A 24,402-nucleotide genomic window follows, 5' to 3' on the forward strand; every position below is an offset into this window, starting at 1 on the left:
GACGCCGACAGCATGTGACATAGTGACACTTGCCGACCTCTGTCTCGGCGCACGATCTCGAGTCTATCGGGCATGGGCGAGGCTGCTATGGATACATTCACGTTTGCGAGTGCATCCGAGGTCAAGACCAGTGTCAGCGTCAAGGTGTGGTATCGCTTTATAGCCACCTCCAACCGCTGTTAAATGACGACTAATACTTTTATAGAGGCCGACTCGAGGGCGTTGAGAAGGCTTTGGCCTACTCTGCTCTGCTCCGCCAGCCCGAACTGCGCCATCGAGGTTCCAATCTGAGGTTCGTCGTCGAGAGTTGGCGGTTTCAAGAAGCCCAAGCTGATGACCTGCTAGTCCGACATCCGAGCTCTATGTGACCGCTCAGGTCTTTGCCGACAGCAAGCCCTTGACCGTACATGCCCAGACTCCGTACAAGACTTTCAAGAACTCTCGCACCTGGAACGAGTGGCTACATCTACCCATCGACTACGCTCTCCTGCCGCTCAATGCACAACTCGCGATCACCGTCTGGGACCTCTCCCCTGCCGGCACTCACGGCGCAAGGGGCCACCACATACCCTTTGGCGGCACCACCATCCCACTTTTCGATCATGACGGCACACTGAGGAAAGGAAGACAGAAGTGCCGTCTTTGGAGGCACAAACAGGCCGATGCCTTCTCGAGCTCGACTACTCCATGGACCCCCACTACTGAGCGCCGCCGTCGCAGCCAGGACAACATTCAACTCTTTGCCAACGACAAGCATAGTCAGAGGGCTGCTGAGCTTGAACGACTCCAAGGGCTTCTGAAAAAGCATGAGATGGGTGAACTGTCAGAGCACAAATGGCTGGATCAAATGGTCTTCCGCCAGATCGAGAAGATGGAGCGAGCAAACATCCGCGACGACTCCAAGATACACGTCCAACCAACCCATCATCACGCGCAGGACGCTTCCGCAATCTTCTACCTCTACATCGAGTTCCCCCGCTTTGATCACCCTGTTGTTTTTACCGACCATGAATACCCGCCCCCTCCAGTCTCGAGTGCTCGCCTGCGTACTGCTGCCGGCTCAGACGTTCGGCTCAAACCCCCGCCTGAGATACGTGTCGGCCCAGGCATCGACTCAAAGAACCTAGGCTACGGTGACGCTCACGCCCCGCATATGCTACGCATTTACGACCCTGAAGTCGGCTTCTATGACAACCCTGCAGAGATCAAACACCGTAGTCTGGTTCGGAATCAACGCATTGGCATGCTCGATCGACATCTCAAGCCGAACCCCAAGACCAGAGATCAGCTCAACCACATCCTGTCATGTGGCCCTACTACAGATCTGAGCGCAGAGGAAAGAGACAAGGTCTTCAAGTTCAGACATTACCTGACCCGAGATAAGCGTGCGCTCACCAAGCTGATCAAATCGACTTCTTGGACCGACGCAAACGAGGTACGTCAAGTCATTCAGCTGCTCCCTAAGTGGGAGGAGATTGACATCGACGATGCACTTGAGCTGCTGGGTCCTTCCTTTGACAACAAGGAAGTCCGCGCATACGCTGTAGACCGCTTGCGTAAGGCAGACGACGAAGAGCTGCTTCTGTACCTCCTGCAGCTCGTCCAAGCTCTGAAGTTCGAACCCGAGGTCAAATCCAATTCGGACTTCGATCAATACGACTCGTCTCTCGCCAGCTTCCTTGTCGCCCGCTCCGCTGCCAACATATTCCTCGGCAACTACTTGCACTGGTATCTGATGGTTGAGTTGGACGAGAGCTCCAACGATGCGCAGGCAGCCACATTCAAAAAGCTTTATGCTCGTGTGTCGTACGACTTTATGCAGGAACTTGAAAGGACTCCTGAAGGGCAAGCACGTCGCAGGACTTTGTTGCGCCAGGGCGAATTCGTCACGGTGTTATCCCAGCTTTGTGACGATGCACGGAACAAAACTCTTGACCGCACCCGCAAAATCGACAAGCTCAAGAAATCTCTCATGGACCCCAAGAACGATCTCGTCAAGATTGATCCTCCTCTTCCCTTGCCCCTCGACCCCAATGTCCAGATTGTCGGTGCAGTACCAGATAACGTGAACATATTCAAATCGACATTGTCGCCGCTATTACTACACTTCAAGACCACCAAGGGAGACATCTATCCTTTCATCTTCAAGGTTGGTGATAACTTGCGACAAGATCAACTGGTGATCCAGATCATTACCTTAATGGACCAGCTGCTGTTGAAAGAGAACCTCAATCTTCAGCTCTCGCCATATCGTATTCTGGCAACGGGCGCGCTAGCTGGCGCGGTTCAATTCGTGCCTTCAAATCCTCTTTCTACCATTCTAGGAAACGCCAAATACAACAACTCGATCCTTGGTTATCTGCGTGAGCATAATCCGGACGGTTCAGCGCCTATGGGAGTTCGAAAAGAGGTTATGGACACATATGTCAAATCTTTGGCAGGGTACTGTGTTATCACGTATTTGCTGGGTGTTGGCGATCGCCATATGGACAATCTACTTCTCGCCCCCGACGGTCACTTCTTCCATGCCGACTTTGGCTACATCTTGGGCCGTGATCCCAAGCCTCTTGCGCCCAGCATGAGGCTCAGCGCGGAAATGATTGACGGATTGGGTGGCAGCCCCGATCGAAATCCGAGCAACCCTGACAGCAGATTCGACGAATTCAAGCAATACTGCTTCACCGCTTTCACCACGCTGCGCCGCTCGTCTAACCTCATACTGAACCTCTTTGCACTTATGCAAGATGCAAACATTCCCGATATCAAGCTCGCTGGGGACCAAGCGGTCAAGAAGGTCGAAGAGAGGTTCTGCCTGCAGCTCAGTGAAGAAGAAGCCATCACTTTCTTTGACAATCTCATTAGCAGATCGTTTGAGGCCTGGGGCCCAGTCCTTATCGATGGTATCCACGACTTTATGCAACGTATAAAGGCGTGATTCCAATGTCGTCTGGCTGTATAGGCTATGCAAGAATGATGAATCAAACGAATGATGATTATTACAGCAAGGCATGAATAACTCTGAATCGCACATACGTTATATGTACGGTGATCTTCATTTGCCTCCTTTGCGATCGTACGGTTTCGCCGCCGTGGAGACTATCCTCGAAAGTCAAAAGTTGCATTGATCCAATTCACACGGCACATGGTGGTGGTAAGTATCTCAGACAAACACCAAGACAATGTCTCAATCCCCTGCTGATCTGAAAATGAGCCCTAGAAAGGGCGGTCTACTTTGTTCCTGCATATCGGGTTCCTGCGTCCAATCGTGCTGCGTTTGTACATCCACTTCAAAGCTTTGACGTGTAGTGCTCTTGCCCAGACCGGCAAGAACAACTATCAAACTGTGTCTTGTTAGAACAACTTTGTCATCTAGTCAACAACTGGAGGGGAGGCGAGGAAAGGGTCACATGCTCTTCGGAGATCCTTTGGGGGGCTGTCTCTGCTAATCTACATGTCTGAGATCTGTATTATGGGTTCTTGTGGTTTAGCACAGAGCGCCTCTCCCGTATTTTGGTGCCCTCGATTGCCTCCTCTGAGCAGCTGCTGTTGTAGATGTCCTCTGCGTTTGAGCTTCTCAGTGCTGTGTTCGGCCAAGTCTGCTGTGCGACAACGGTTTCACTGTGGGCGTACCAGGTTGATCGGCTCGTCAGCGACTGCGCTGACATAGATCGTGTCTGAGATCTGGAAGTCGCCCTGCTTCGATGTCAGCAATTCAAAGCATTCAAGAATCTGTTTTGACGTGACCCTTTACTCACTTCACCAAAGGTCTCGTCATCAAACTTGAACGGAAGTCCGGGTCCTTCTTTGTCTGGATTGTGACGAAAAACGACTTTGTCGGCAGTGCAACCAGCGCGCTTGGTCCAGGCGTTGATGAAGTCCATGATCTTGACACTGGGTCCCACAACAAACTCCATCTCCTTGATCCACTTTCCGTCCACTTCAACAGCATTGACCGTGAAAGAGATTTCTTCTTCGTACTTGTAGAAATCCTTAGCGACGTACTTGTGTAGCTTGGTCCGGGCGTGATCAGATCTGCCGCTGCTACCACCACCAATTTGTTCAGTCATGACCTCGATGATGTCTTCGTTGTCCATCTCAAGCTTGTTCCCGCGATCAGTATGTATTGCGAGATATCACGGTCAAATGTGCGACTTACAGTAGCGACAGTGTCGGTAGGGTTCACACGGACTCCTTCGTAGAAAAAGCGCAAAGATTCCAAAGGACGGCCGGTCTTCTCGGCATAGGCAGTCTGAACTCTCTCCATACGTGTGCTTGACTTGACGCCGAAGGCGATCTGAGTACCGCCCTGGTCCTTCAAGACAATCTGTACACGGTCGACAGGCGGGGCAGAAGGGGCGCGGTTGATTGGGGTTCTCGGGTCCTCATTGTTGACAGCCGAAGGTACGGCATCGCCGTTGGCAGGGATGTCGGGGCCGGCGTTGTTTGTGGCAGCACCATCTACGGGAGTGGATGGGCCCTTGGGAGCGTCCGACATAGTGCGCGATGTGGTAGAGGTAGTGTTAGCGCGATCACCACCGACGAAAAGCGAGACGGGGTCGTCTTCGACGGAAGGAGCAGGAGGATAATTGGGCGGCTGGTTGACTCCGTCCATGGTCAAGTACGTTTGGCTTGAGTATGTTGAAGAGAAGGGAGATCAAGGCGTAAGAAAGAAGATAATAGGTTGGATGTGACCAGAGGTCGCAAGGGAGCCGATCGCGAGGCAGAGGTGAATTTCGAACTGCCACGAGTGACTTACAGTGAGTGAAGCCGTATTTGTAGAATGAGAATATCCAGTATGACAATCGAGACAGTAATGCCGAAGGTCCGCAATTGGAGGTTGCAAGCAGTGCCGTTTGCTCTACGTTTGTCGTTTGGGTGCTTAAGAAGTGATAAGAAGTCCTGCCAACTTGCGCGTGTAAAATCCCACAAAGACATTGTCTCTTGACGAAAATGTGGTTCACTGTGACTACTTAGATGGACTGACTGTTCGGCGCGGACGATACGGCCAGAATAGCACGGCGCGTCTTTAGATGGCTCATATGGCAAGCCAGTGCAAATGGACTCCGATGGCATGAAGCAGCCTCGGTAGTTCTAGACATGTTCTCAGGTTCACGACTCGAACTGGACGATTGAAACTGTACAAGAACTTTCCACGGCGTGACTTGGACGAGGAAGAATTTGGCGGTTGAGGCAAGAAGACCAAATAGAGTGAAGTAGGTGTTTCTGGAAGGAATGACGTAGCCGACAGTCGAGGAAAATGGTCAGCGGGAGGAGCCGCCTTTCATGGTTACAACAACAAAGACGGCATCACCGAACGACATGTTTTGCGAGCAGCCCGAAAGTTGACAGCTGTCTCGACGATCCAACCTACCTTGCAGCAAGATGGCAGAGCTCCCTTCGCTTGTACGCGTCAAGCGCAAGCGTGGCGATGAACCTACGGCAGACTTGTTTCTCGAAGAACGGACCCTGAAGAAGCAGCAAGTGTGGCAGTTCCGCCTGCAGCAGACACACCCCTCGCAGCAGCCATCCGACTCCTCAAATGGCGGTGTGTCCGCTCCAAACACCTCGCCACCCGCCGTAGACCCCTTTCAGCACCAGCAGCAACAGCAACACCAGCGACAGCAACAGCAACAGCAGCAGCAAGACGCCCTGGTTCGCCGCGAGTTTCGCCTTGCCCGCTCGACACGCCCTCTCCACAGGCGCATCGAATCTGTCAGGAAGCGCAAAGCGCAATGGGATGCCCAGGATATCCCCACCTTTGTCGAAGCCACTCCCAAGCGACGTCGCGTCGGCCAGGAAGATGCGCCTCCGTCAATATCAGACACTCCCGTCTCTACGCCCACCACCCTCAAACGACCCGGCGCAAGCTCCCGGCTGAAGAAGCCCACAGCTGAGACTCTCTTCCAGAGCCCTGCAAATCCGCCGCCCGATCGTCTGGCAGACGCCCTGCACCGTTTCGCTTTAGAGGAGGAAGCTCGGGAAGAGGCCCGTATAAAGCCGAAGGTCACCTCGATCCCGAAGAAGCCCGTCCAAAGATACCGACAACGCCACCCCGAGCAGACTCCCGATGAGCCACAGAGTATTCACAAAACAGATGATGATGTTGACATGTTGAGCGATGACGACGATTATGTCTACGATACATATGTTCGCACAAAAGATCCTGTAGTCCCTGCAAATGTCGATTCCGACGATGCCACCAATGTCCAAATCGGCTATATCGTCATCTCCGAAGAAGATCAACCTCTATGGGAAACCTATTTCGAAGAAGAGGCCGAGAGTGACAAAGAGTTCGAGACCGATGACGAGGACGAGAATGGTAAACATCTATCCCTACTACTGGGATTTAAACTTCTCATATACTGACGTATGCCACCCACTCTAGCCGAAGGCTACTATGCCGCTGACTATCCAGAGGATGAGGTCGCCTCCGATGACGAGTTCGATCGAGGCGCTTACGGTTATCGACATGGTGGTTCTGATGATGAGCAATGGGCATCAGACCCCGACGAGTGGAGCGATGGTGATGAAGCGATGCAGAACCCTTGGAAGAAGTTCCCCTGGATGCGCTCTGCTCAGGCCAACGCCGACGAGCAAGATGATGAAGAGCTGTAACAAGACTCCATCTCATCTCGGCCCTGCTGATGATTGGTACGACTGGAGCCAATCGAAATAGCCGACTTTCTTCAAAAACCCCTGATCAAACCCACGCGCTCGTTGCCGAATCATGTCCTTTCCCTCCTCGGATATCTCCTGCGATGATTTGTTGACTGGCGGGAGTCCCCATTTGCTCCTGATGCGATAGTAGACGGCTGTCAATCCGTCTTTCGCACGATGCTGACCGAACACTTCTTCGAACGAGCGTTCGATCTGGTTCCAGTCCTTTTCTTTGCCAACTCGGACGTACATGATGTAGAACTGCGCCTGATCCGAGTATGGTTCGCGTTTCTCCCGAGGTGTTCTCTCAAATGCACTATCGGCCGCCGAGGAGCTCATCATGTGAGAAGAAGCAGGCTGTAGGTTGTGTGTTTGTACCGATAATTGGCCCCTCTGCGGTGTCAGGAGGTTGTCTATTGACATGATTTCTCTACAACGTTCATTCCGACTTGACTGTTGGTGATGGTAGTGGTGGCCGCTAGTCGACGTCATCTTCGAAGAGTGGTACATAGTATGGAGAGTTGCGAACACACTTGACAAGAGCGCAAGGAGAAAGGTACGCAAGTCACGAAACGACAGGTTGTGAGTTGTGTTAAGTGATGGGTGGCAGGCACCTTTTTTTAATCTCGATGCTCGACTACCACAGTGGTGCAAGGCATGATGAGTACACCAAGTCGAGTCCTGACGTGTCACATTTCTACGGCTCTCAGTCTTGGATTCATTGCTTGTCACAAGTCTGCATGCGTGATTGTGTTTCTCTCCTCGAGGGTGAAGCGGAAAAAGATGTGTTTGACAGCCGCCCCCACCCGCTCCAAACACATCTCGGACACACCGCCAATTTCAAATGCATGCTTGAAGTTTGGCAATCGATGCGATGGGCGTACACGGTGTGGCGGTCACTGAAAGACAGGAGGAAGAAAGCACGGCTGCCGTTGCTTGCTGCTCTTGTCGCTAATGCTGCACTCTGTTTGTTGTCGGCTTCGGCGTCGTCATCGTCAGCAATCGCCAGCCAGACGCCTTATTTTCCCAGACCTGTCGATTCATGACAATGCACGCTGCCGATAGCAAGGTCAAAATTGCAAATTGCCATGCCGCCCAATGGGACGTCGCGCGTCTTGGTCTGGTAGATATTGTGTCGTGTCGCCCCACAACTACAAGCAAAGGGCTCGATTTGTTCCATAGAGAACAGAACAAGGAACGACCAACAACACCTGTCGTGCAACACTGGGTATCTGCAGCTAGATCCACATACAACGCCTCCCTTTTGTTTCTCTAAGAGCGCCTGAACAATCATCACCGGCTCACAGCATATCGACTTGCAATCCGATAGCGTGGCACACAGGTCCAAGGCTAGGAACTGCCGGCAGCAGAATGGGACCCGGCTGAGCGGCCGTACCAGGTTCGTGGCATTTCCTTGGTTTCCAGTTGGAAGATCCATCGTGGTGGAATACAGATCTTTGCAGCTCTCGAACTCAGACTTGTCGTCAGATGGGTCAGATGATCCTTCCTGGTCTCTTCTGCTGTCTGATCTACTGTCAAGGTCGCTAAGCGGTATGGCAGGTACAAACTTGAGTGTTACTGGAACCGGCCGCAAGCCTCCGTTGTTCCCAGCGATCTGGATCAAACAACGAGTTGACGTGCTTTGTCGCGCATGGATGACTGTTACAATGCAGAGTGGTGTGCGTCCTCTCGGACCCGTTCCCGTCCGGAAGCGAGCTCCGCGCGTTACTTTCAAGACAAGAATTGTCCATCGCAGTACTCTACAAGTCAGGTCGGCCTCGATCTAATCCACGAATTTCTCTTGATGTGGTTCATTAGACAAAGAATAAAGTTTCACTTCACATGCTCGACACGGTGCATCTTATTGCTCTTGTCGCCTTTTGTTCCACGGTATCATGGAGGATGGAGAACACTGTCTCCAGCTCAGCCATGAAGCGACGCGCGCTGTATCAACTTGGCTCACGACTCTGTGGACGATGTTTCGAACAGTAAGGGCTTACGGAACCCACTCCGGCCGTCTTTGCTTGACGAAGTTGGTGAAGATACATAGCTCTATGAGTCTTCCTTGTCGATGATGATGACGGATCGAGCTGATAGGATACAGTGCCATGATCAGACTCGTCCGCTCGCGCATCAGATTACGACCTGGACTGGAAGTCTCGTGAGTGGTCTGCAAATCGACACCATGTCTTCGACCTTCGACCACTCTTTGCGGTACCGCTGAGATCGCCAATTTTCCCCACGGCCTCCCCTAACACACTTGCGTAGTTATATTACATGCTACTACCGACTTAACAGGGCCGTTAAATCCGAGTGCGACATAACGTGCTACAGGACAATGTCACCGGTCATTCAGGCGAGGCTGATGGGCTTATCTAGTAACCTCCCATCCATTGGGCGAAAAGCTTCACCGGAGAAGTCGCCGAGTCCGCGTCAAAGAGTACATAGGAGTGTTCGAAGCTCTTGTTCCACTCCCAACTGAGAGCAACTGTTCTCTCTCGTGACCGCTGCCGTGTTCGGTCAGATACTGCTTACTGGCACATGCGGAAGCTCTGTCTGCCCAAGGCGACTAATAATCGAGATATCCTATGAGGCGGATGATACTGGTCTTGAGGCTATGTTGGATCGTGCTACACAATATTCGTTTGATATTGCTAAGCCAGGTTAGGAGGCCATTGAAAAGCCTGTATGATGATTGTGACGTTCTAATGGCATTCATTGACCCCTCACGTCCCGTGTCATGACCAAGAGTGAAAGCAGGTCGTAGAATTGCGCGATGACTTTTGGAATTGATAGATGGGCCAGGAGAGCCTCTGCTTTTGCGCGCTCCTCCTTAGATGCGAGTATGATCTCGAAAGTATCATGCATCTTGAGAGGCTTCCGCTAACAACCATCTGATAGGAGACAAGTGATGTAAAAGTATGAGGCCATTCGGCTGAGAAATTGGCGTGATGACCATTATGTCTGCGTCTGCTCAGAAGACAATTCCATGCATTGTCACACCTCTTGCTCTCCCACATGCAGGATCAATGTTCTACGCAGTGTTATTTATTCACAACTGATATCGAGTCGCATGGCGATCTGGTCCGAAATAGGAAGCTGTCAAATAGTCGTTCCCCGCTTTGCTCCTCAATCGGCCTGCGACACACGGCCTTCGAGGACAACTGCTGGTTGCATAATAACGATAACAAGACTGATAAGAATCTGAGATCTCCTAGACAATATAAGCCATGAACCTGTATGAGCAGACAGACATCCAAGAAACAACATTGAACTTGGTTTAATTCCATCTTTACTGTACACTGAGACTCAGCGGCTACCCTACGACAACATGGGCAACGAACGTAAAGCTATCATTGGCAATGCCGCCAACTTTTGGCTGCACTCTTCCAAGCAAAACAGATTTGATCTTACGCACCCGAAGACACCTTCCAGCGAGGCAATCTCACCACGTCTTGACTTGATTACGTCAAACACACCGATTACCATCGATCCACAAAAGACAGCCCTTGTTATCATCGACATGCAAAACTTCTTCTTATCGGAAGGCTTCGGGAGGAAGAAGGGTGCAGGCCACACTGCTGTTCAAAATCTGGACCAACATGCCATTCCTGCAGCAAGAAAGGCAGGCATTCAGGTCATCTGGCTGAATTGGGGGTTGACGGATGACGATCTCGAGGCCATGCCTCCAGCTATCAAACGTGCGTTTGGCTTCGAAGCCGTAGTAGACGACGACGACGACGACAAAGAGATCGAAGCCAAGACAGCGGCGGGAGATGTCTTTCGAGAGAATGCTGGACAAGAGGGCACTCCAAGTTTCAAGCCCCAGGACACTGCTGTCCTTGAGAATGGCAAGGACAAACGCATCTACAAGGGTCTTGGATCTTGGTGTGGAAATGTGAAGCTAGCAGATGGTACAACCGTAGATGCAGGACGTTTGCTCATGCGCGATGCTTGGAACTCCGCTCTATATCCGCCTCTCGACACCGTGTACACAGAAGGTCTTACGCATTCAGCCAAGCCCGACGTGTGGATTCACAAGGATCGCATGAGCGGGATGTGGGGTGCGCGTACAGACTGCGAGGAATTTTTGCAGGAAGCTGGGATTCGCACTCTGCTATTTGCAGGCGTCAACACTGATCAATGTGTCAGCGGAACATTGACAGATGCATTCAGCAAGGGCTATGACTGTGTGATGCTCAGAGACGCATGTGGCACGACCAGTCCAGAGTTCTCGCAGCAGTGTATAGAGTTTAACGCAGCAAAGAGCTGGGGTTTCGTGGCCACGTGTGAGGACCTCGCGAAGGGAGTGGAAGGCATGATCAGCTGCTAATTTAGGTATATCTGTAAATTTTGGATTCTAATCAGATCACGGGTCTTTTCGGAACAAACGTGTTCCTGCAGCAGGTGATGGCAGCTTTTCTATATTGATGTCTGTCACACCTAAGCTATTCTGCAGAGACATGGAACTCTGTAGACATGTGGTGACCAGCCAAGCTCCATAAAGAATGTAGGATGTAGCGTATCAACAACACTTGCGGAGTTAAATGTGAGTGGGTAGATTCCATCGGCATAGCAGACTTCAGCACGACAGTTTAGACTGATGATCAGAGCTTGCGGTCGCCAGTGGAATAACATCTTGTTGCGTGGTCGTTGGCATGTTCCCTCTGCCGGGAGTACTTCTGGCCTACTGCCCCGGTGTTGACTCCGAGCGTAAGTGCATAGACTAGTGTCAAGAAGATTTCTAGTACTACGTATGTCATCGACTAACGCAGAAAGTGCCGTGGATGGTGCGTGGTACATAGAAATGACTGGGCAGGTTGAGTGTAGACCTCGGGTTGGACTCCGTAAGCAGAGATTTGACTCCCCAGCAAGACAGCACTCTAGACGCGAGGGCCGTGTGGTCAGCGACGCTGCTTCGTCGGGGCCACTGAGCATTCGGTGAGCTTGATGATGACCATAGCGAGCATACGCCCGTTGGAAATCTCACAGAACATCCGGTGACGTCCAAGAATGACAAGTAACAAGGACGGAGACTGCTACTGTGATGCCACTATCCGAATCTTGAGCTGGTGAAAATGCCGCATTAGTGAGAGTTGAGAACATGTGACAATGCGAGACGGTATTTCTTGTCATTCGTATCTATGCTTTTGCAGCGAAGAAACTGATCAGGCTGCCGAAGGCTAGACCGGCCACGAGACAGAGACCCATGAAGCCACCAGAAGCCTCCCTCTCCTCCGGCGCCACCCACTCGCCAGCACCCATCATGCACATACTGCCGAGATAACCATTGGATATACCAAAGAGCAACTGTACGACAACCAGGTAAAAAACGTCGCTGTCGATCACAGCGCCTTGACCGCGGATGTTGCAGAGATGATATAGCGGAATGAAGCCAACGCGAGCGACAGAAAGCATAAAGATGAGTTTGGGTCGATGTATGAGTGAAAGGCGAGGTACAGCGGGTAACAGGCGGCCGAGCAAGTCACCAGCATTCCAGAACAAAAAAGCCAATGGGATGAAGGATGGAGCTTGGAAAAGACGAGACGACGAGCTCGAGGCATTCACGCTTAGAATGCGTTGGGTATAGATTGGGAACATCATGGTAACAGCAAATGTCAGAAAAACGGCAGCGGAGAGCCAGCGAAGCTTACGAAACAGTACGGAGAATGGCACAGTCTTGCGCTCGCTTGGCACGAGACTGTCGAGACTGGAAGTCATGTCCTGGGTCGTTGTGTTGGGTGCTTTTCTGCTGTGTACTCGAAGGAGAAAGAAGAAGGCGATAAGGGTAGAGGCACAGATCACAGTCGCGGTAAGGAAGTAGGCGAAAGCAGCTGTTCCTGGCACTGGTACAGCGTCTTTGTAGCCATCTGTAGAGCTGTCGTCTGATCTCGATTGTTTGACTGAGAGCACCGAAATGATTTGAGCGATGCAGGGAAGTACGCCAGCAACCCCTTGTCCAGTCATAATAGCCTGTGTATAGCGCGGTTGGCCAAAGCCAGAGACGAAGGCAAAGACGCCGTTCTGACACAGGCCAGCTGCCAGACTGGTGACGAAGACGATAAAGATGAGGAAGGCGAAGTAGGCATTGGCGCTGACGCCGAGAGCAAACCATGTCGAGAGAGCAAGCAGGGTAAAGGCAAGCAGATTGATCAAGAGGGACATGACAATACGTCTCGGATAGGAAGCGCGGGCCTGCATGTTGGAAAGAACAAGCATGCTGCCCAAGTTCGTGATACTGGATACGGCCAGCTCGGATGCCTGGAAGTTGTCCAGGAGGCGGTCGCTCGATGCGAAGCGGCTCTGGAAGTAGGGCCCTGCCGCAAGTAGCATGTTCCACGCCCACAACATGGCCACACCCAACAGCAGGAAGATCGAGTACTCTATCCAAGAGAAGTCTGTGTTTCCCCGTAGCTCTGGTCTCTCTTGCTCCTCCTCGGTTGATCCTCCCTCGATGGGCTCATACTCCTGCTCTTGCTGCCATATCTTCCGGACGCGCTCCATGGCGTGTTTGGTCGGGGTGACTTTCTTTGGCCTTGTCCGTTAGTCTTGGTCGATCGTAGGGGTGGCTAGACGACTACTCTGGCGCGTCGACTTGTTGATCTGTTCATCGTGACGAGTCAGTCGACAAGTCACGTACTAACCTTGATGTTCCGTACTCCGAGCACCTGCACCGCGTGATAAGGACTAGCGGTCCGTGGTGCCAAGCATGCATAAGCTCTGTCCATTAATTATGCGAGTCTCACGCATTGATTGTTCAATACCAGATCACTTTGCGAGCAGTCTTGATAGTGATGAGATATGCCATTGTCTGTGTTGTACAATCGTAATGAGTGTCCCCCCGAAATTCCCAAAACTTTGTGCAGAGCTTCGGTAATTGTGTCAAACCATCAACTTCTTCGAAATCATAACGCAGCAGGAAAGCAAATTATCAACGCAGTATCAAGCAGATCTCGAGCGCCGGCTATCCCTTCAGATCGAAATTTCCTCTTCTTGCTCACTCTGGCTAGACACGAAGAGATCCTCCTGAGCTGGACGAGCGCTACGCTGATCAAGTATAGAACCGTCGCAAGGACTGAACGACCAGGCGGTCTTGCTCAGCATGTCGGTTTCAGAAGTGGCTTCGACCATGCTGGTGAGTGTACCGAGTCCAAAGTGATCTTCGGTGGAGTTGAGTGGGGTGTCAGGGCTAAATACGAGTGCGAGACCCTCTGCTGTCTGCTTGAAGACGAACTGATCAGATGGGGAATCGCCCATGAGACTGTCAGCACGCTCAGGTGACGATTGGACACCATTCTTATCAGCGCAGGCATTCTCGGTCTGCAGCTCCTCTGTATCGGCGACCGTCCCGGTAGGTGTCAAACGACGAATGGGTCCGTCTTCATCATCCTCCTCATCCATCATAAAGCGGACGCGCTTATGAGCCTTGGAATTCCTTGTCTTCTTCGCGACTCTAGCCTTGGGAAGCATCTTGGTCTTGCGCTTGGTGATGATCTTCTGGCCCTTGCCCTTCTTTCCGACTGGCACCTCCTCAAACTCGTCCACAAGAGGAACCTTGAGACCGCGGCCGCGGAAAGCTTCGGCAACATCAACGACATAGTTGTTGTACTGGTCCTTCAGAAAGTTTCTGGCGCTCATGATGTCGTGGCCTGGGATCTTGTCATCGTAGATCACTACGTTTGGCGTAGCGACTCTGGTGTGCTTGACAGCATAATCAACCATGGCAGAGACCACATTGAAAATGGGGCGCTTGCGAACGTGAAACTTGATGATGTGATGGATGCTGGACATCTTCTCAGGGTCATCTGTGCCATAACCAACAACGATTGCTGGGCGCAGGTTTTCGTCAAGGATCCAGTGAAGACGATTCTCCACTTTGAGCATAGGAATCTTGCGGGCCCGTAGAGAGCCAAGGGCAATGTCCATGACGTTACCTGTGTATGGTCAATAAGTGCTATGAACTTTGGTCATCAGATTCAACATACCCTCAGCGTCATTGGTGACTTTGTTTGAGGATCCCATGATGGAGAGCAGGCTGGAAGATCTTGAGGTAAAAGATGAACTTGGAGTCGGTGTAGATGAATGGTCTCATGAGAGGGTAGTCAGATGGCGGACAACGGAGTGAGAGCTACAGGCTCCGTCAGTAAAGTCAGGCGCGACTTTGCGTTGAAGTGACGCGGGGTGTAATGTCGGGTTGAGGGCTGCTGGTTGAGAAGCCAGTGGTGGCATGCACTTACTACTTGAGTGATTTACAGTGAAGATAACACACAAGGGAGGAGGTACTAGAATACCAAAGAGGAAAAGGGGTGGTGTGTAGAGGAAGAGGAGTGGTTGAGAGGAAGGCGAGGTATTTATAGACAGCTGGAGAGCTGAGTTGAAGTGCTGCAACACGCTGAATACCGAAGTGGTTGCGCTCTGGGAGAGGGTGTCCTAGGCAGCACTCCAATGAGATGCTCAGACTAAGTGAGTAGGTGCGAGGTCATGGATCAATTGTCATTAGACGAGCAGGAGCGTACGGACGAGCGTCTCCAAGGAAGAAGAAGAAGCTACTAATTGGACAGACTCAGGCAGAATTCCACAGCTGCGGCTTGCTGACACTGCCATACTTGGCCTGCCACGCGAAGAAGTACATGAGTGCAGCTAGCGGCTGGCCAACAAGACAGAAAGAGACCCAGAAGATGAGATTGCCTAGAAGTCTGCCATTGCCTCCTCTCATTCGGGCCAGTGGGTCCGTCAAGAAAATCAGAGGCAATTGGAATATCATACCAGCGAAAGCCACCCCTGGAGACTATTAGCAGGGCACACAAAATTGACGTTGCACTCCGACTTACCAAGAATATTATGAGTCGGTACGCCGACCAGTAGTTCATGAAGCACACCGGAGAAGAGAAAGGTCATGATCTGTGCAACAAGCGGTGGCACGCCACGACCAACCATGGGCGAATATATATGTCGCTTCATGAATTGGAATACTGGCTTGTTCCAGCTGGACCAGTATCCCCTGACTCCACTGCTGTTCCACCAATCTCCGTAGAACTCCCTGTCGCCAAAGCGCGTCACCTCTGCAAGGGCATTTAAAAACGACTGGAAGAGAGCATAGAATCCGGCCAGCCAACAGAAGAGAGAGATGGTAGAGAGCTTCATGAGACGCTCGGCTATGGATGGCAGATCCAGCGAAGATATAGTCTCCAGCGAATTCTGCAGAAGTGGGGCTGCGTATTGGGCGCTGGCGATCCATATCACTATGCTGAGCCCAACTACCTCGGTACAACGCTTGAAGACGAAGGGCCAGCGAATTCTCTCAGTTCGAGGGTAGACTGGCTGGTATATCAACGTAGGGGCCCACCAGAAGTAGGTGAGATTATGGAGCGTGATGTTTTGAGGGTAAGGACACGAGCTGTAGAGTTCTGGAACCTCGCTTGCATATGGATACAGTAGAGCGTGGCGTAAGTCCCGATTGGTGAAAGCATATGAACACGTCTTGAGCCATACGATGACAGCATGTAGCTCGCATAACGTGCCAATACCAGGATGATGGATATGGTAGTAGACAACGTAGGTTGCGAGAGCCAAGTTCAAAGTAGCGTTGACACCATGGGCGAATGCGATCAGGTGCCATGCTGTACGGAAGGCTCGAAGCTCCTGTCTGCGTTGGTCGGAGTTGGCTGACGCATCTACGCCCATTTTCTTCGCTCTAGCAAGAGCCCCTTTGGCTTGCTGAGCAGCAATAAGCTCGATGATGTATGCAACAAACAGATGGCAAGGAACGAGGAAGTAGAGAATGCTGCCATACACAACATCTTGTCGACTGTAATCATGGCAACGAACACAGATCAAAACACCATACTGGAATCAATTAGCAAAGATGGTGATTTGTGAGATTTGAAAGTCCGGGCTACCTTCTTGAACTTCTCAATCATCAATCGTAGGTTAGATACAACTGGAACAGTGAGTAGCTGTCCTGGACGTATAAGGCGTCGCCAGGCACTGACTGATTACTAAAGCGCCCAAGTTCCTGAAGCCAGTAAAGCTGGTGGACGCGGTTGAGTCCTGGCTCAGGCATGAAGCTCTGGTAGCAGAGTGGACTGCAAAGGTGTGTCTGTATTTCTTGGAGGGTTGTGTTACCGGCTTCTCTGAGCCTTTCTTCTTCTGCTTTCCAGCTGGATCCTGCATATCTCTGGGACGAGCTGTAGGGATCTCATGACTGGTTGTGATAGCTGTGTCAACGAGGGACGCCATTGTTTCGGAGCTGGTTGAGTAGAGAACTAGAGAGCTCAGATATGGAGACTTAAGATACACAAAACAGGTGACACGCCTTTTGCCTAGACTACTGACAGCCAAGCAACAGAGAGGGGTTTCTGCGGCAAAGAATTCAACATGGCGGGTTTGAATTGAAGCACAAACAAGTTTGCCTGTTCAACGCGTCAAGGAGGAGCTGCCATGCAGTTGACGCTGCCAGCTTCCCCACCAGATTCGGCCAAGCCCGCTAGTGACGCAGGTACACGGAGAGGCGTTGTCGTTGGCCAAGTTGTCACGCCGTCTTTCCCGATCTCGCGACAGCTTCGCATCACTCGCGCCGCTAGTCATTATGGTCAACGCAATAAGCTATTCGTGAGCATCATTATTCATTCTTGATTGTCTAATACCAACCGAAGTCCATTCAGTGCTCTCGTCGCGCAATTTACGCGCTCAAGCCCTTTGCGGTTTTCTCGTCGCGCAAAAGTTCTCATTGCTTTCTCGAGCTCAAGCCTTTGCGCAACACGTAGCTGGTCCTGAATTACAATCTCGGCATCAGGACCCGTGTCATTGTCATCATTCGACGGCCATGGATCCAGGGGAAGGCGGCGGCCACGATGGCTTCATCAAGAGAACTAGACTGTCTCGACGTAAGTGCTCTGTGGCTGTCCTGCATCACTTAGCCTTGCCAAAGGTGTGCAGGTTCACACCAGAAGCATATGCTGACATGCAATACAGGCCCTGCTACTGACTACAGCGCGAACATGGCCCAGTTTGTGCATAAGCGCCGGCCACAATACAAAGGAACCATGGGATTTGAGATGGAAAGACCCAGTGCTAGTTACGTGATAGACGTGAGTTTGAACTCGGCGTCCGCTCAGATAGACGGTATAATGAAAAGCTGTATGTTGACTCGACTCGTAGATGCTCCTACCACCTGCCCGCAGGGGAAATGCAGTGGATACAGTACCGGCTAGACATTTACACTCATCCTTGAACAAGATGCGCCATCCTGTCAACGTGGTCAAATGGACACCAGAGGGAAGACGTCTGCTCACCGGCTCGACTAGCGGTGAATTTACTTTGTGGAACGGAACTGCGTTCAACTTCGAGACTATCATGCAGGTGGGATTTCTCGTCACGATGTGGACGTATCTCGCTGACACATACACCTAGGCTCATGACAGCGCGGTTCGGGCGGTGGCTTATTCACACAGCAACGACTGGCTTATCTCAGCAGAACAAGCTGGTATTGTCAAATACTGGCAACCCAACTTCAACAACGTCAAGTCAATACAGGCACACAATGACCCCGTCCGGGACCTGGCTTTTGCACCCACCGATACGAAATTCGTAACAGCAGCAGACGACGCTCATCTCAAGATCTTCGACTTCGCTGGTGGTATGGAGGAGCTAGTCTTGGAGGGCCATCAATGGGACGCCAAATGCGTAGACTGGCACCCTACCAAAGGACTCCTTGTATCTGGCTCCAAAGATCATCAAATCAAGCTGTGGGACCCTCGAAGTGGGCGATGTCTTACCACACTTCATGGACACAAGAACACTGTAAGCAAGACGCTTTTCGAGCCGACAAATGGCGTGTTGCTGGCGTCTTGTGCTCGTGATTCTACCGCGAGAGTCTTTGATATCCGCATGATGCGAGACGTCTTCCTACTTCGAGGCCATGAAAAGGATATCAGCACGCTTGCTTGGCACCCAATTCATTCCAACTTCTTGACGACGGGAGGCTCCGACGGCGCAATGCATCATTACTTACTGGACGAGCAAAATCTTCCTCCTGGCTCGGCGGCCACGCTGTCCCCATACGACGCGCCTGAGAATTCGGATGCGCCTGCCCAAACCATCCATCCTGCCCATCGCGTATCCTACGCACACGACTTTGCAATCTGGAGTCTTGACTGGCATCCCCTTGGTCATATCTTGGCTTCTGGATCTAACGACCGAGCAACTAGATTCTGGTCGAGGCCAAGACCAGGGGACAACTCCTATAAGGATGATCGATGGCACATTGGCCAGACGGCAGCGGAGGCTCAAGGAACATGGAAGCGCACGACAGACCGTGCAGCCAGGGAGGATGAGGAAGAGTTGGAAGACGAAGCTGATGGTCTTGTCGATCAGCAGATGCCCACCCGACAGAACATGCTTCCTGGTCTTGCTGGTCTGCCGGGCATATCTGCACCCAGGTCGTCGTTCCCAGATGGAACCAGTACTGGTGGAGCTCAACCATTGCCCATGCCAGGTATGAGTGGTAACGGATTGCCCTTCCCCGGCGGGCCGCCAATGCTTGGTGGTCAAAGTCTGCCGTTCTCCCTACCTCAAGGCGTCGCACCACCGTTACCTGGTAATATGGATATTGAGAAACTCAAGCAGATGTTTGGTGGGCAGCTCCCACCTATGCCTCCGCCAGGCTCGCAACAGGGATTTCCTCCACCACCTCCACCGCTTGGTTTCCCAGGTGCGCAAGGGCTACCACCGCCCCCTATGCCCTTCCCTGGGTTTGCTGGGGCGCCTCCGATGCCTCCCCCAGGCTTTCCGGGCTTCCCAGGTGGCGCATCTCCGGATTTGCAAGGACAGAACAGGCGGAGGGCACCATTACCAAGTCAAAGTGAGAGCTTGCAAGAGGAAATTAGGAGGGGAAAGTATTCGCGGGCAAGATAGAGTAGCAGTATGCTTCAAAAAGTGCCTGGAAGCGTGAAATCGAATTTCTTTGCATGCACACTCATCCCAAAACAAGCAACAGATGCTCTCAAGCAGATGCATGTGCAACCCTTAACCGTGCTTGACTATGCTTATGCTCGTGACAACGATTGCAGCCGTCTTGATCAGACTTGCATTTCACAATAAGCCGTGCAATGTATGTGCAGCGAAAGTAGTGGATGTGCGGCAGTTGCTTAGCAAGCAAGACGAGCTCGGAGATGAACGCATCCGAGCGGCGTGAGCCAGGAGACGGCGACGACCGACAGCTTCTAGCACGCTTGACTTGGACCTCCCTTGGACAAGAACAGCTTCTCAGGAGTCGATACCAACTGTACAATATACAAAATGCTCACTCTTAACATTCAACCCGAATATGGGTGAGTCCAATGACCAAACGAGCCAATCACCGACTCCCGGCTGTGATTGCGTGCTGGCAAGAACTTGTTGACTAACCAGTCCTGTAGCTACGTCGTGCTTACTGCTGTCGGTACCTGCTTCCTGGGCACCTGGCATGGCATGAGATGTGGCGCCTTCCGCAAGGCCGCCGGTCTGGGCTACCCGACCCCCTACGCAGACTCTGCCCAAATGTCCGCCGCCTCCGCCGAGGACAAGCACAAGCTCTACCTCTTCAACTGTGCCCAGCGTGCGCACGGTAACTTCCTCGAGAACCACTACATGGCCCTCACCACTCTCCTCATTGGTGGTCTACGCTTTCCTCTTCTCAGCTCGGCTTTCGGTGTCGCCTGGTCGCTCGGCAGAATCGTGTACGCTGTTGGATACACGGCCAAGAACAAGGACAACGGCAAGGGCAGATTGGCTGGTGCCTTCTTCTGGCTTGCTCAGCTTGGTCTTTTTGTCAATGCTGGCTTGACCGGTTACAACATGGCCTTCTAAAGAGCTTGTAGCATGATACCCCTTTAGAACGAACAACTTGTGTTTCACGTACTATACTTGTATTTGAGGTCTTGAAGCTGTTGTGCAAGAGCAGTCAAGCTTGTCTTATGATGATGACTTGGTAACCGAAAGTGTAATATGCACCTGAATATATATGCTACAGACTTTGCTCGTACCCGTCAAACAACGCCCAGATAGTCTCGTTTTCACGGCTCAGCACGAGATGTTTCGGGAAGATGATCAAACGCCTCGTCAAATGTCGTGATTGTCTGAGTATGAAACCTGATAATAGAAAGATTTTGTCGGGATGCCAAGCAGCCATACTTTTGAACACTTTCATTATCCGCCACTTTCTTCGTTGCCCGTCTTCCCTGACAAGGAAAGCGAGATAGGCCCTATGCTGATTCCTTTTTGCGGGCCCGGGCTGCCGTCCTTGCTACGTAGGCTCCCTTTCCTCCTCAGCATGGGCATTCCTGTACCGTTTGGCTGTTGAGTACTAGTAGGCGAATCCAAGTTTGCGGCCGACATATCGCTACGCACACTGCCTATGCTGCTGACTGAGCTTCGACGCTTCGCCGGGACTGCGCCTACCAGTTTCTCCAGATCGTCTTCATCGTCGTCTTCACGTCGCCGCTTTTCCGGTACGATTGACTGTGGCGATCCTAATGTCTCCGGCGTTGTGGATTCGACGCTGGACTCCTTCTTTTCGCCCGGTGCCCCTGGTGATGCTGCGAGCAGTTCCATCGTGTCTTCGTCCTCATCTTCTGGATAAGATACGAGCGGTCGAACTGGAGGGCCGCCTTCGGCAATTTTCGCAGCTGTCGTCTCTGGTAGTGAAGACGGGCCCTCGTCTTCCGTTTCTTCGTCTGAATTGGCATTGAAGTAGGCTTCCTCCTCCGCATCTGCGTCTTTGAGTCCTTGCCACCGCTGGCCACCAGCAGCAAGACTTCTGTTCGGTGTATCTCCACCTTGGGTAGAGAAACTGGTTTCGTCGGGATTATATCCACTTTGTATTTGCTCGTACTTCAACACGAGAGCTCCAAATGTGTTGACATAGGTTATACCAAGCAACTTCTCACGATACCCTTCGACTAGGGGTATGATCAATTGCTTGAGATTCTCGCGCTTGATAAACTCGAAGAGCTCGAGAGACGCTGAGTTGAGAAGGTTGTCACGAGGCATTGTCTGGTAAACAATATCGAGTATTGGATCGAAAACCCCCTTGGTGATCAAGTCTTTGTTGTGGTGTTCGTCGTTGAGGCCAACACATGTTCGGAACCATTTGAGAGCCGCTGGAAGCTGTTAGTATACCCCTCCCTGGCGTGGCTTGTGGCAAACGTACTTAGCTTCAGATGCTTCTGAGGGCAGGATAGCAGCTGGGCGATGCGGCAGTGTAAGCTTTCTGCAAGAATGTAATATTTACTTCGGAAATTATGTTGACGAATGAAGAAGCACAAAATTTCGACCAAGTGGACGAAAAGAGAAGCTTCCTGTACAGATAAAGTGTGTACTAAAAGATGAGTTATTGACCAACCGATTGTGGATTTGATGCTTGATGAACTTACGGTTTTGGCTGTGCTCGAGATCCTTCAAAGGCTGGAAGAGACGTTTCGCGCCGTCATTGTAAAATTTATCTACAAAGCTCTCCATTTGAGCGCTTGAATTGGGATTCGCGCCTCTCATCTTTGCCATGAAATCTCCATTAGTCCGGCCGAGCATGTCCATGGAAGTTGAGCTCGCATGAGGATCAAGGAGCACTTTTATCGCGTCAGCCATCTGGGCTTTGACGCCTAGGTCGACTTCAACCAGCAAAAGTTCGATCAATGTGTCTGTGAGTGGCTTGGTCTTTTGATTGATGGAACGGAAAATATGAGAACGCATCATGACCGGATCATGGTCGATGAGCGCGACAAGAATATCCGTGCCAGCAACACGAACAGAGGCTTGGTGATGGCGCAAAGCATAAGTTACTACTTCCAGGAGACCACCGTGTATGAAGTTTTGGAAGAGGTGAGCACGCGACTGTGCTTGGATGCTTTTGGCGACTGAACAGCACGTCTGAATGAAGTGTACGGCGTCTTTCTTGCGCTGGTCGTCTGAATCGGGGGTCGTGAAGATGGTAAAGAGCTCCTGGATAAAATCTTTGCTGGACTGAATGTGGTTAACAATATCGACCTGGTTGTAGAAGATAAGCGAGTTGAGCACGGTGAAGGTGGGATCGTCAAGAATGCGTGCCAAGACCACGTCCTTGAGGTATTGTAAGCGGTATGTGGCGTGGATCTTGTTTTTGATGACTGGATTGTCGATGGCGACAACCTCCTTGAAGCGAGATCCGTCGGCCAGATAGTGGCGGTGGTTGGCTTTATGACTGGGAAAGTCTGGATCATACTCGAGGGCACCCACGACACCCAAAATGGCATGATCCGAGACTGTCAGCTCTATGATGGACGTGTCGTTCAGCAGAATGAGGGTCTTCATGATTGTGCATAGGCGGTGCAAAGCTTGTATGTCTTCGACGTGCTCAGCGAGCTCGACCAGTGGTAGCAGTTTCGAAAGGTACTGTGTCTCGGGGGCCATGACGAACTTGACAAGGGCGTCTCTCCCATGGGTTGTCTGGCTGGCTGCGCGCATTGTTTCTTGTACTTGGTGTAGGTTGGCCAGTTCGGGCATAGGAAGCAGCAGACCCTGTCCATCAACCAGCTCGTCAGACAGACCGTCGTATTCATTGGGATGCAGAGCGAGCATGCGTTGCTGGATATCGGTAATGAACTCCCTAACGCAGCAACCATGTCAGCGATTGTACGTGGCGGCTTCGATATGGAAGAGCAACTCACCAGATTTGAGCGCATCCATCCGCTTCTTGAAAACTTAGTGCCATGTCGATGCCACTCGGTTCGGTCCATACTATCAGTGTGTCTGCGCATTGCTTGCATCAGCTTGTGACTTGACTGCTTTGTTCGGACGAGTGAGCGTACCCTGTTGTCTCTGATAGCCATCATCGCGCGAGATTCGAGTTTCGAGCAGCATGCGTTGCGCATCGTCTTCGGACTGCACAAAGATGCGCGCCTCGTCATTCTGCAGTACATGTGTCAGCGCATTGCCGGGACAGAGCTCGTACTTGTTTGGCGGCGCAACTTACGTCCAAGACCTGACCGGCGCAGAAACCAGTGCCGCGGTCATACCAGTCATTGTTCTTGAGCTCATAGACCTTGACGCGCTTGCGATCGTTGAGCGCGGGAGCGGCAAGTGCCATCATCAATTAGATGTTGCGCACTGCCTGACTCCACAGCCCAAGGGCCTTGCAGGATGTGTGCCTCGTGATGTTTCAAGCCCGTCTGCCTCTTCTGTCGTGTCGTGTCCGCAGAAGACGCGACGCGTAATAGGTTGTGTGGGATTGCGTCGTCGCGTGCAACAATAATATGGCGGGTGATATGGATGATGGCGATGTGCGGCGACTGGCGGCGACGACGGGCGCGAGGTGTTCCGGAAAGGCAGTCGAACGCGCCGATGTGCTGGGTCAATCGGAGAGTTGCGACTAGCTGTCGTTGAGATGCGGGTGTCGCGCTCAGTTGACTGTCGTGTCTAGCAGCAGCGTCTCCGAGATGCTTGTCGAGCCAGTTCCAGAGTTCCAGAGTTCCGCACGGACGCCTCTGCTTGCGCAATTGACACTATCTTCGCCTTGCCCTTTTACCGCTCAATCCCAGCTCTTGCATTGCTGTCTTTTATCTCTCTTTGCTCTATACCAACTGTGGCCCAATGTCGAACCCCCCGATCTCTGTAGTACCCTTACCGATACGCTGCCGTCTTCTCTCATCGCCCATCCCTGGAACCCTATCACGATTTCAGCACGTCATCGCAAGGTCACTACGCTAGCTTCTCGTTTCTATTTCCGTCCTC

The 24,402-nt window shown here is 51.8% G+C and overlaps 11 protein-coding genes across 11 annotated transcripts; 5 read left to right on the forward strand and 6 right to left on the reverse strand.

Moving 5' to 3' along the window:
- Positions 1 to 87: 87 nt before the first annotated feature.
- AUEXF2481DRAFT_46528 (uncharacterized protein) lies at positions 88 to 2,935 on the forward strand (the record flags this gene model as incomplete). Its single annotated transcript, XM_013490001.1, has 3 exons — positions 88 to 146; positions 206 to 292; positions 346 to 2,935. 3 exons carry the CDS (start codon positions 88 to 90, stop codon positions 2,933 to 2,935), a joined length of 2,736 nt encoding a protein of 911 aa, XP_013345455.1.
- Positions 2,936 to 3,668: 733 nt separating this feature from the next.
- Positions 3,669 to 4,828, reverse strand: AUEXF2481DRAFT_38393 (uncharacterized protein). The gene has a single exon (XM_013489962.1). It carries the CDS (start codon positions 4,610 to 4,612, stop codon positions 4,064 to 4,066), a length of 549 nt encoding a protein of 182 aa, XP_013345416.1. The 5' UTR covers positions 4,613 to 4,828; the 3' UTR covers positions 3,669 to 4,063.
- Positions 4,829 to 5,382: 554 nt separating this feature from the next.
- Positions 5,383 to 6,615, forward strand: AUEXF2481DRAFT_3673 (uncharacterized protein; the record flags this gene model as incomplete). Its single annotated transcript, XM_013489804.1, has 2 exons — positions 5,383 to 6,319; positions 6,386 to 6,615. The coding sequence occupies 2 exons, from the start codon at positions 5,383 to 5,385 to the stop codon at positions 6,613 to 6,615; spliced, it is 1,167 nt and encodes a 388-aa protein (XP_013345258.1).
- Positions 6,616 to 9,593: 2,978 nt separating this feature from the next.
- On the forward strand, positions 9,594 to 11,467 carry AUEXF2481DRAFT_625031 (uncharacterized protein). Its single transcript, XM_013490145.1, has 3 exons — positions 9,594 to 11,206; positions 11,285 to 11,370; positions 11,437 to 11,467. Exon 1 carries the CDS (start codon positions 9,989 to 9,991, stop codon positions 10,988 to 10,990), a length of 1,002 nt encoding a protein of 333 aa, XP_013345599.1. The 5' UTR covers positions 9,594 to 9,988; the 3' UTR covers positions 10,991 to 11,206; positions 11,285 to 11,370; positions 11,437 to 11,467.
- AUEXF2481DRAFT_624640 (uncharacterized protein) lies at positions 10,813 to 11,697 on the reverse strand. The gene has a single exon (XM_013490146.1). It carries the CDS (start codon positions 11,593 to 11,595, stop codon positions 11,101 to 11,103), a length of 495 nt encoding a protein of 164 aa, XP_013345600.1. The 5' UTR covers positions 11,596 to 11,697; the 3' UTR covers positions 10,813 to 11,100.
- AUEXF2481DRAFT_624639 (uncharacterized protein) lies at positions 11,698 to 13,500 on the reverse strand. The gene is made up of 2 exons (XM_013490147.1): positions 13,302 to 13,500; positions 11,698 to 13,192 (listed from the first exon to the last, which is right to left on the reverse strand). The coding sequence occupies exons 1-2, from the start codon at positions 13,370 to 13,372 to the stop codon at positions 11,800 to 11,802; spliced, it is 1,464 nt and encodes a 487-aa protein (XP_013345601.1). The 5' UTR covers positions 13,373 to 13,500; the 3' UTR covers positions 11,698 to 11,799.
- A 129-nt stretch (positions 13,501 to 13,629) lies between these two features.
- Positions 13,630 to 14,679, reverse strand: AUEXF2481DRAFT_28116 (uncharacterized protein; the record flags this gene model as incomplete). Its single annotated transcript, XM_013489885.1, has 2 exons — positions 13,630 to 14,591; positions 14,643 to 14,679. The coding sequence occupies 2 exons, from the start codon at positions 14,677 to 14,679 to the stop codon at positions 13,630 to 13,632; spliced, it is 999 nt and encodes a 332-aa protein (XP_013345339.1).
- Positions 14,680 to 15,220: 541 nt separating this feature from the next.
- AUEXF2481DRAFT_28117 (uncharacterized protein) lies at positions 15,221 to 16,896 on the reverse strand (the record flags this gene model as incomplete). Its single annotated transcript, XM_013489886.1, has 4 exons — positions 15,221 to 15,438; positions 15,489 to 16,503; positions 16,557 to 16,618; positions 16,650 to 16,896. 4 exons carry the CDS (start codon positions 16,894 to 16,896, stop codon positions 15,221 to 15,223), a joined length of 1,542 nt encoding a protein of 513 aa, XP_013345340.1.
- A 338-nt stretch (positions 16,897 to 17,234) lies between these two features.
- On the forward strand, positions 17,235 to 19,653 carry AUEXF2481DRAFT_38399 (uncharacterized protein). The gene is made up of 4 exons (XM_013489963.1): positions 17,235 to 17,543; positions 17,632 to 17,747; positions 17,818 to 18,018; positions 18,070 to 19,653. The coding sequence occupies exons 1-4, from the start codon at positions 17,483 to 17,485 to the stop codon at positions 19,570 to 19,572; spliced, it is 1,881 nt and encodes a 626-aa protein (XP_013345417.1). The 5' UTR covers positions 17,235 to 17,482; the 3' UTR covers positions 19,573 to 19,653.
- A 120-nt stretch (positions 19,654 to 19,773) lies between these two features.
- On the forward strand, positions 19,774 to 20,505 carry AUEXF2481DRAFT_87599 (uncharacterized protein; the record flags this gene model as incomplete). The annotated part of the gene is made up of 2 exons (XM_013490069.1): positions 19,774 to 19,988; positions 20,076 to 20,505. The coding sequence occupies exons 1-2, from the start codon at positions 19,957 to 19,959 to the stop codon at positions 20,503 to 20,505; spliced, it is 462 nt and encodes a 153-aa protein (XP_013345523.1). The 5' UTR covers positions 19,774 to 19,956.
- Positions 20,506 to 20,844: 339 nt separating this feature from the next.
- Positions 20,845 to 23,761, reverse strand: AUEXF2481DRAFT_63961 (uncharacterized protein; the record flags this gene model as incomplete). Its single annotated transcript, XM_013490026.1, has 6 exons — positions 20,845 to 21,797; positions 21,848 to 22,015; positions 22,071 to 23,278; positions 23,340 to 23,421; positions 23,481 to 23,580; positions 23,645 to 23,761. 6 exons carry the CDS (start codon positions 23,759 to 23,761, stop codon positions 20,845 to 20,847), a joined length of 2,628 nt encoding a protein of 875 aa, XP_013345480.1.
- Between the last annotated feature and the right edge of the window lie 641 nt (positions 23,762 to 24,402).

This window comes from Aureobasidium subglaciale (assembly GCF_000721755.1).
Source record: "Aureobasidium subglaciale EXF-2481 unplaced genomic scaffold scaffold_6, whole genome shotgun sequence".
Classification (NCBI taxonomy): Eukaryota; Fungi; Ascomycota; class Dothideomycetes; order Dothideales; family Saccotheciaceae; genus Aureobasidium; species Aureobasidium subglaciale.

Coding starts and splice junctions, on each gene's coding strand:
- AUEXF2481DRAFT_624639 (XM_013490147.1), bottom strand. CDS start 13,372: ATGCATGCTTGGCACCACGGACCGCTAGTCCTTATCACGCGGTGCAGG. Junction 13,193..13,301: donor TCGGAGTACGGAACATCAAG/GTTAGTACGTGA, acceptor CTAACGGACAAG/GCCAAAGAAAGTCACCCCGA.
- AUEXF2481DRAFT_38399 (XM_013489963.1), top strand. CDS start 17,483: ATGGATCCAGGGGAAGGCGGCGGCCACGATGGCTTCATCAAGAGAACT. Junction 17,748..17,817: donor GTGCTAGTTACGTGATAGAC/GTGAGTTTGAAC, acceptor CTCGACTCGTAG/ATGCTCCTACCACCTGCCCG. Junction 18,019..18,069: donor ACTTCGAGACTATCATGCAG/GTGGGATTTCTC, acceptor ACATACACCTAG/GCTCATGACAGCGCGGTTCG.
- AUEXF2481DRAFT_625031 (XM_013490145.1), top strand. CDS start 9,989: ATGGGCAACGAACGTAAAGCTATCATTGGCAATGCCGCCAACTTTTGG.
- AUEXF2481DRAFT_624640 (XM_013490146.1), bottom strand. CDS start 11,595: ATGCTCAGTGGCCCCGACGAAGCAGCGTCGCTGACCACACGGCCCTCG.
- AUEXF2481DRAFT_38393 (XM_013489962.1), bottom strand. CDS start 4,612: ATGGACGGAGTCAACCAGCCGCCCAATTATCCTCCTGCTCCTTCCGTC.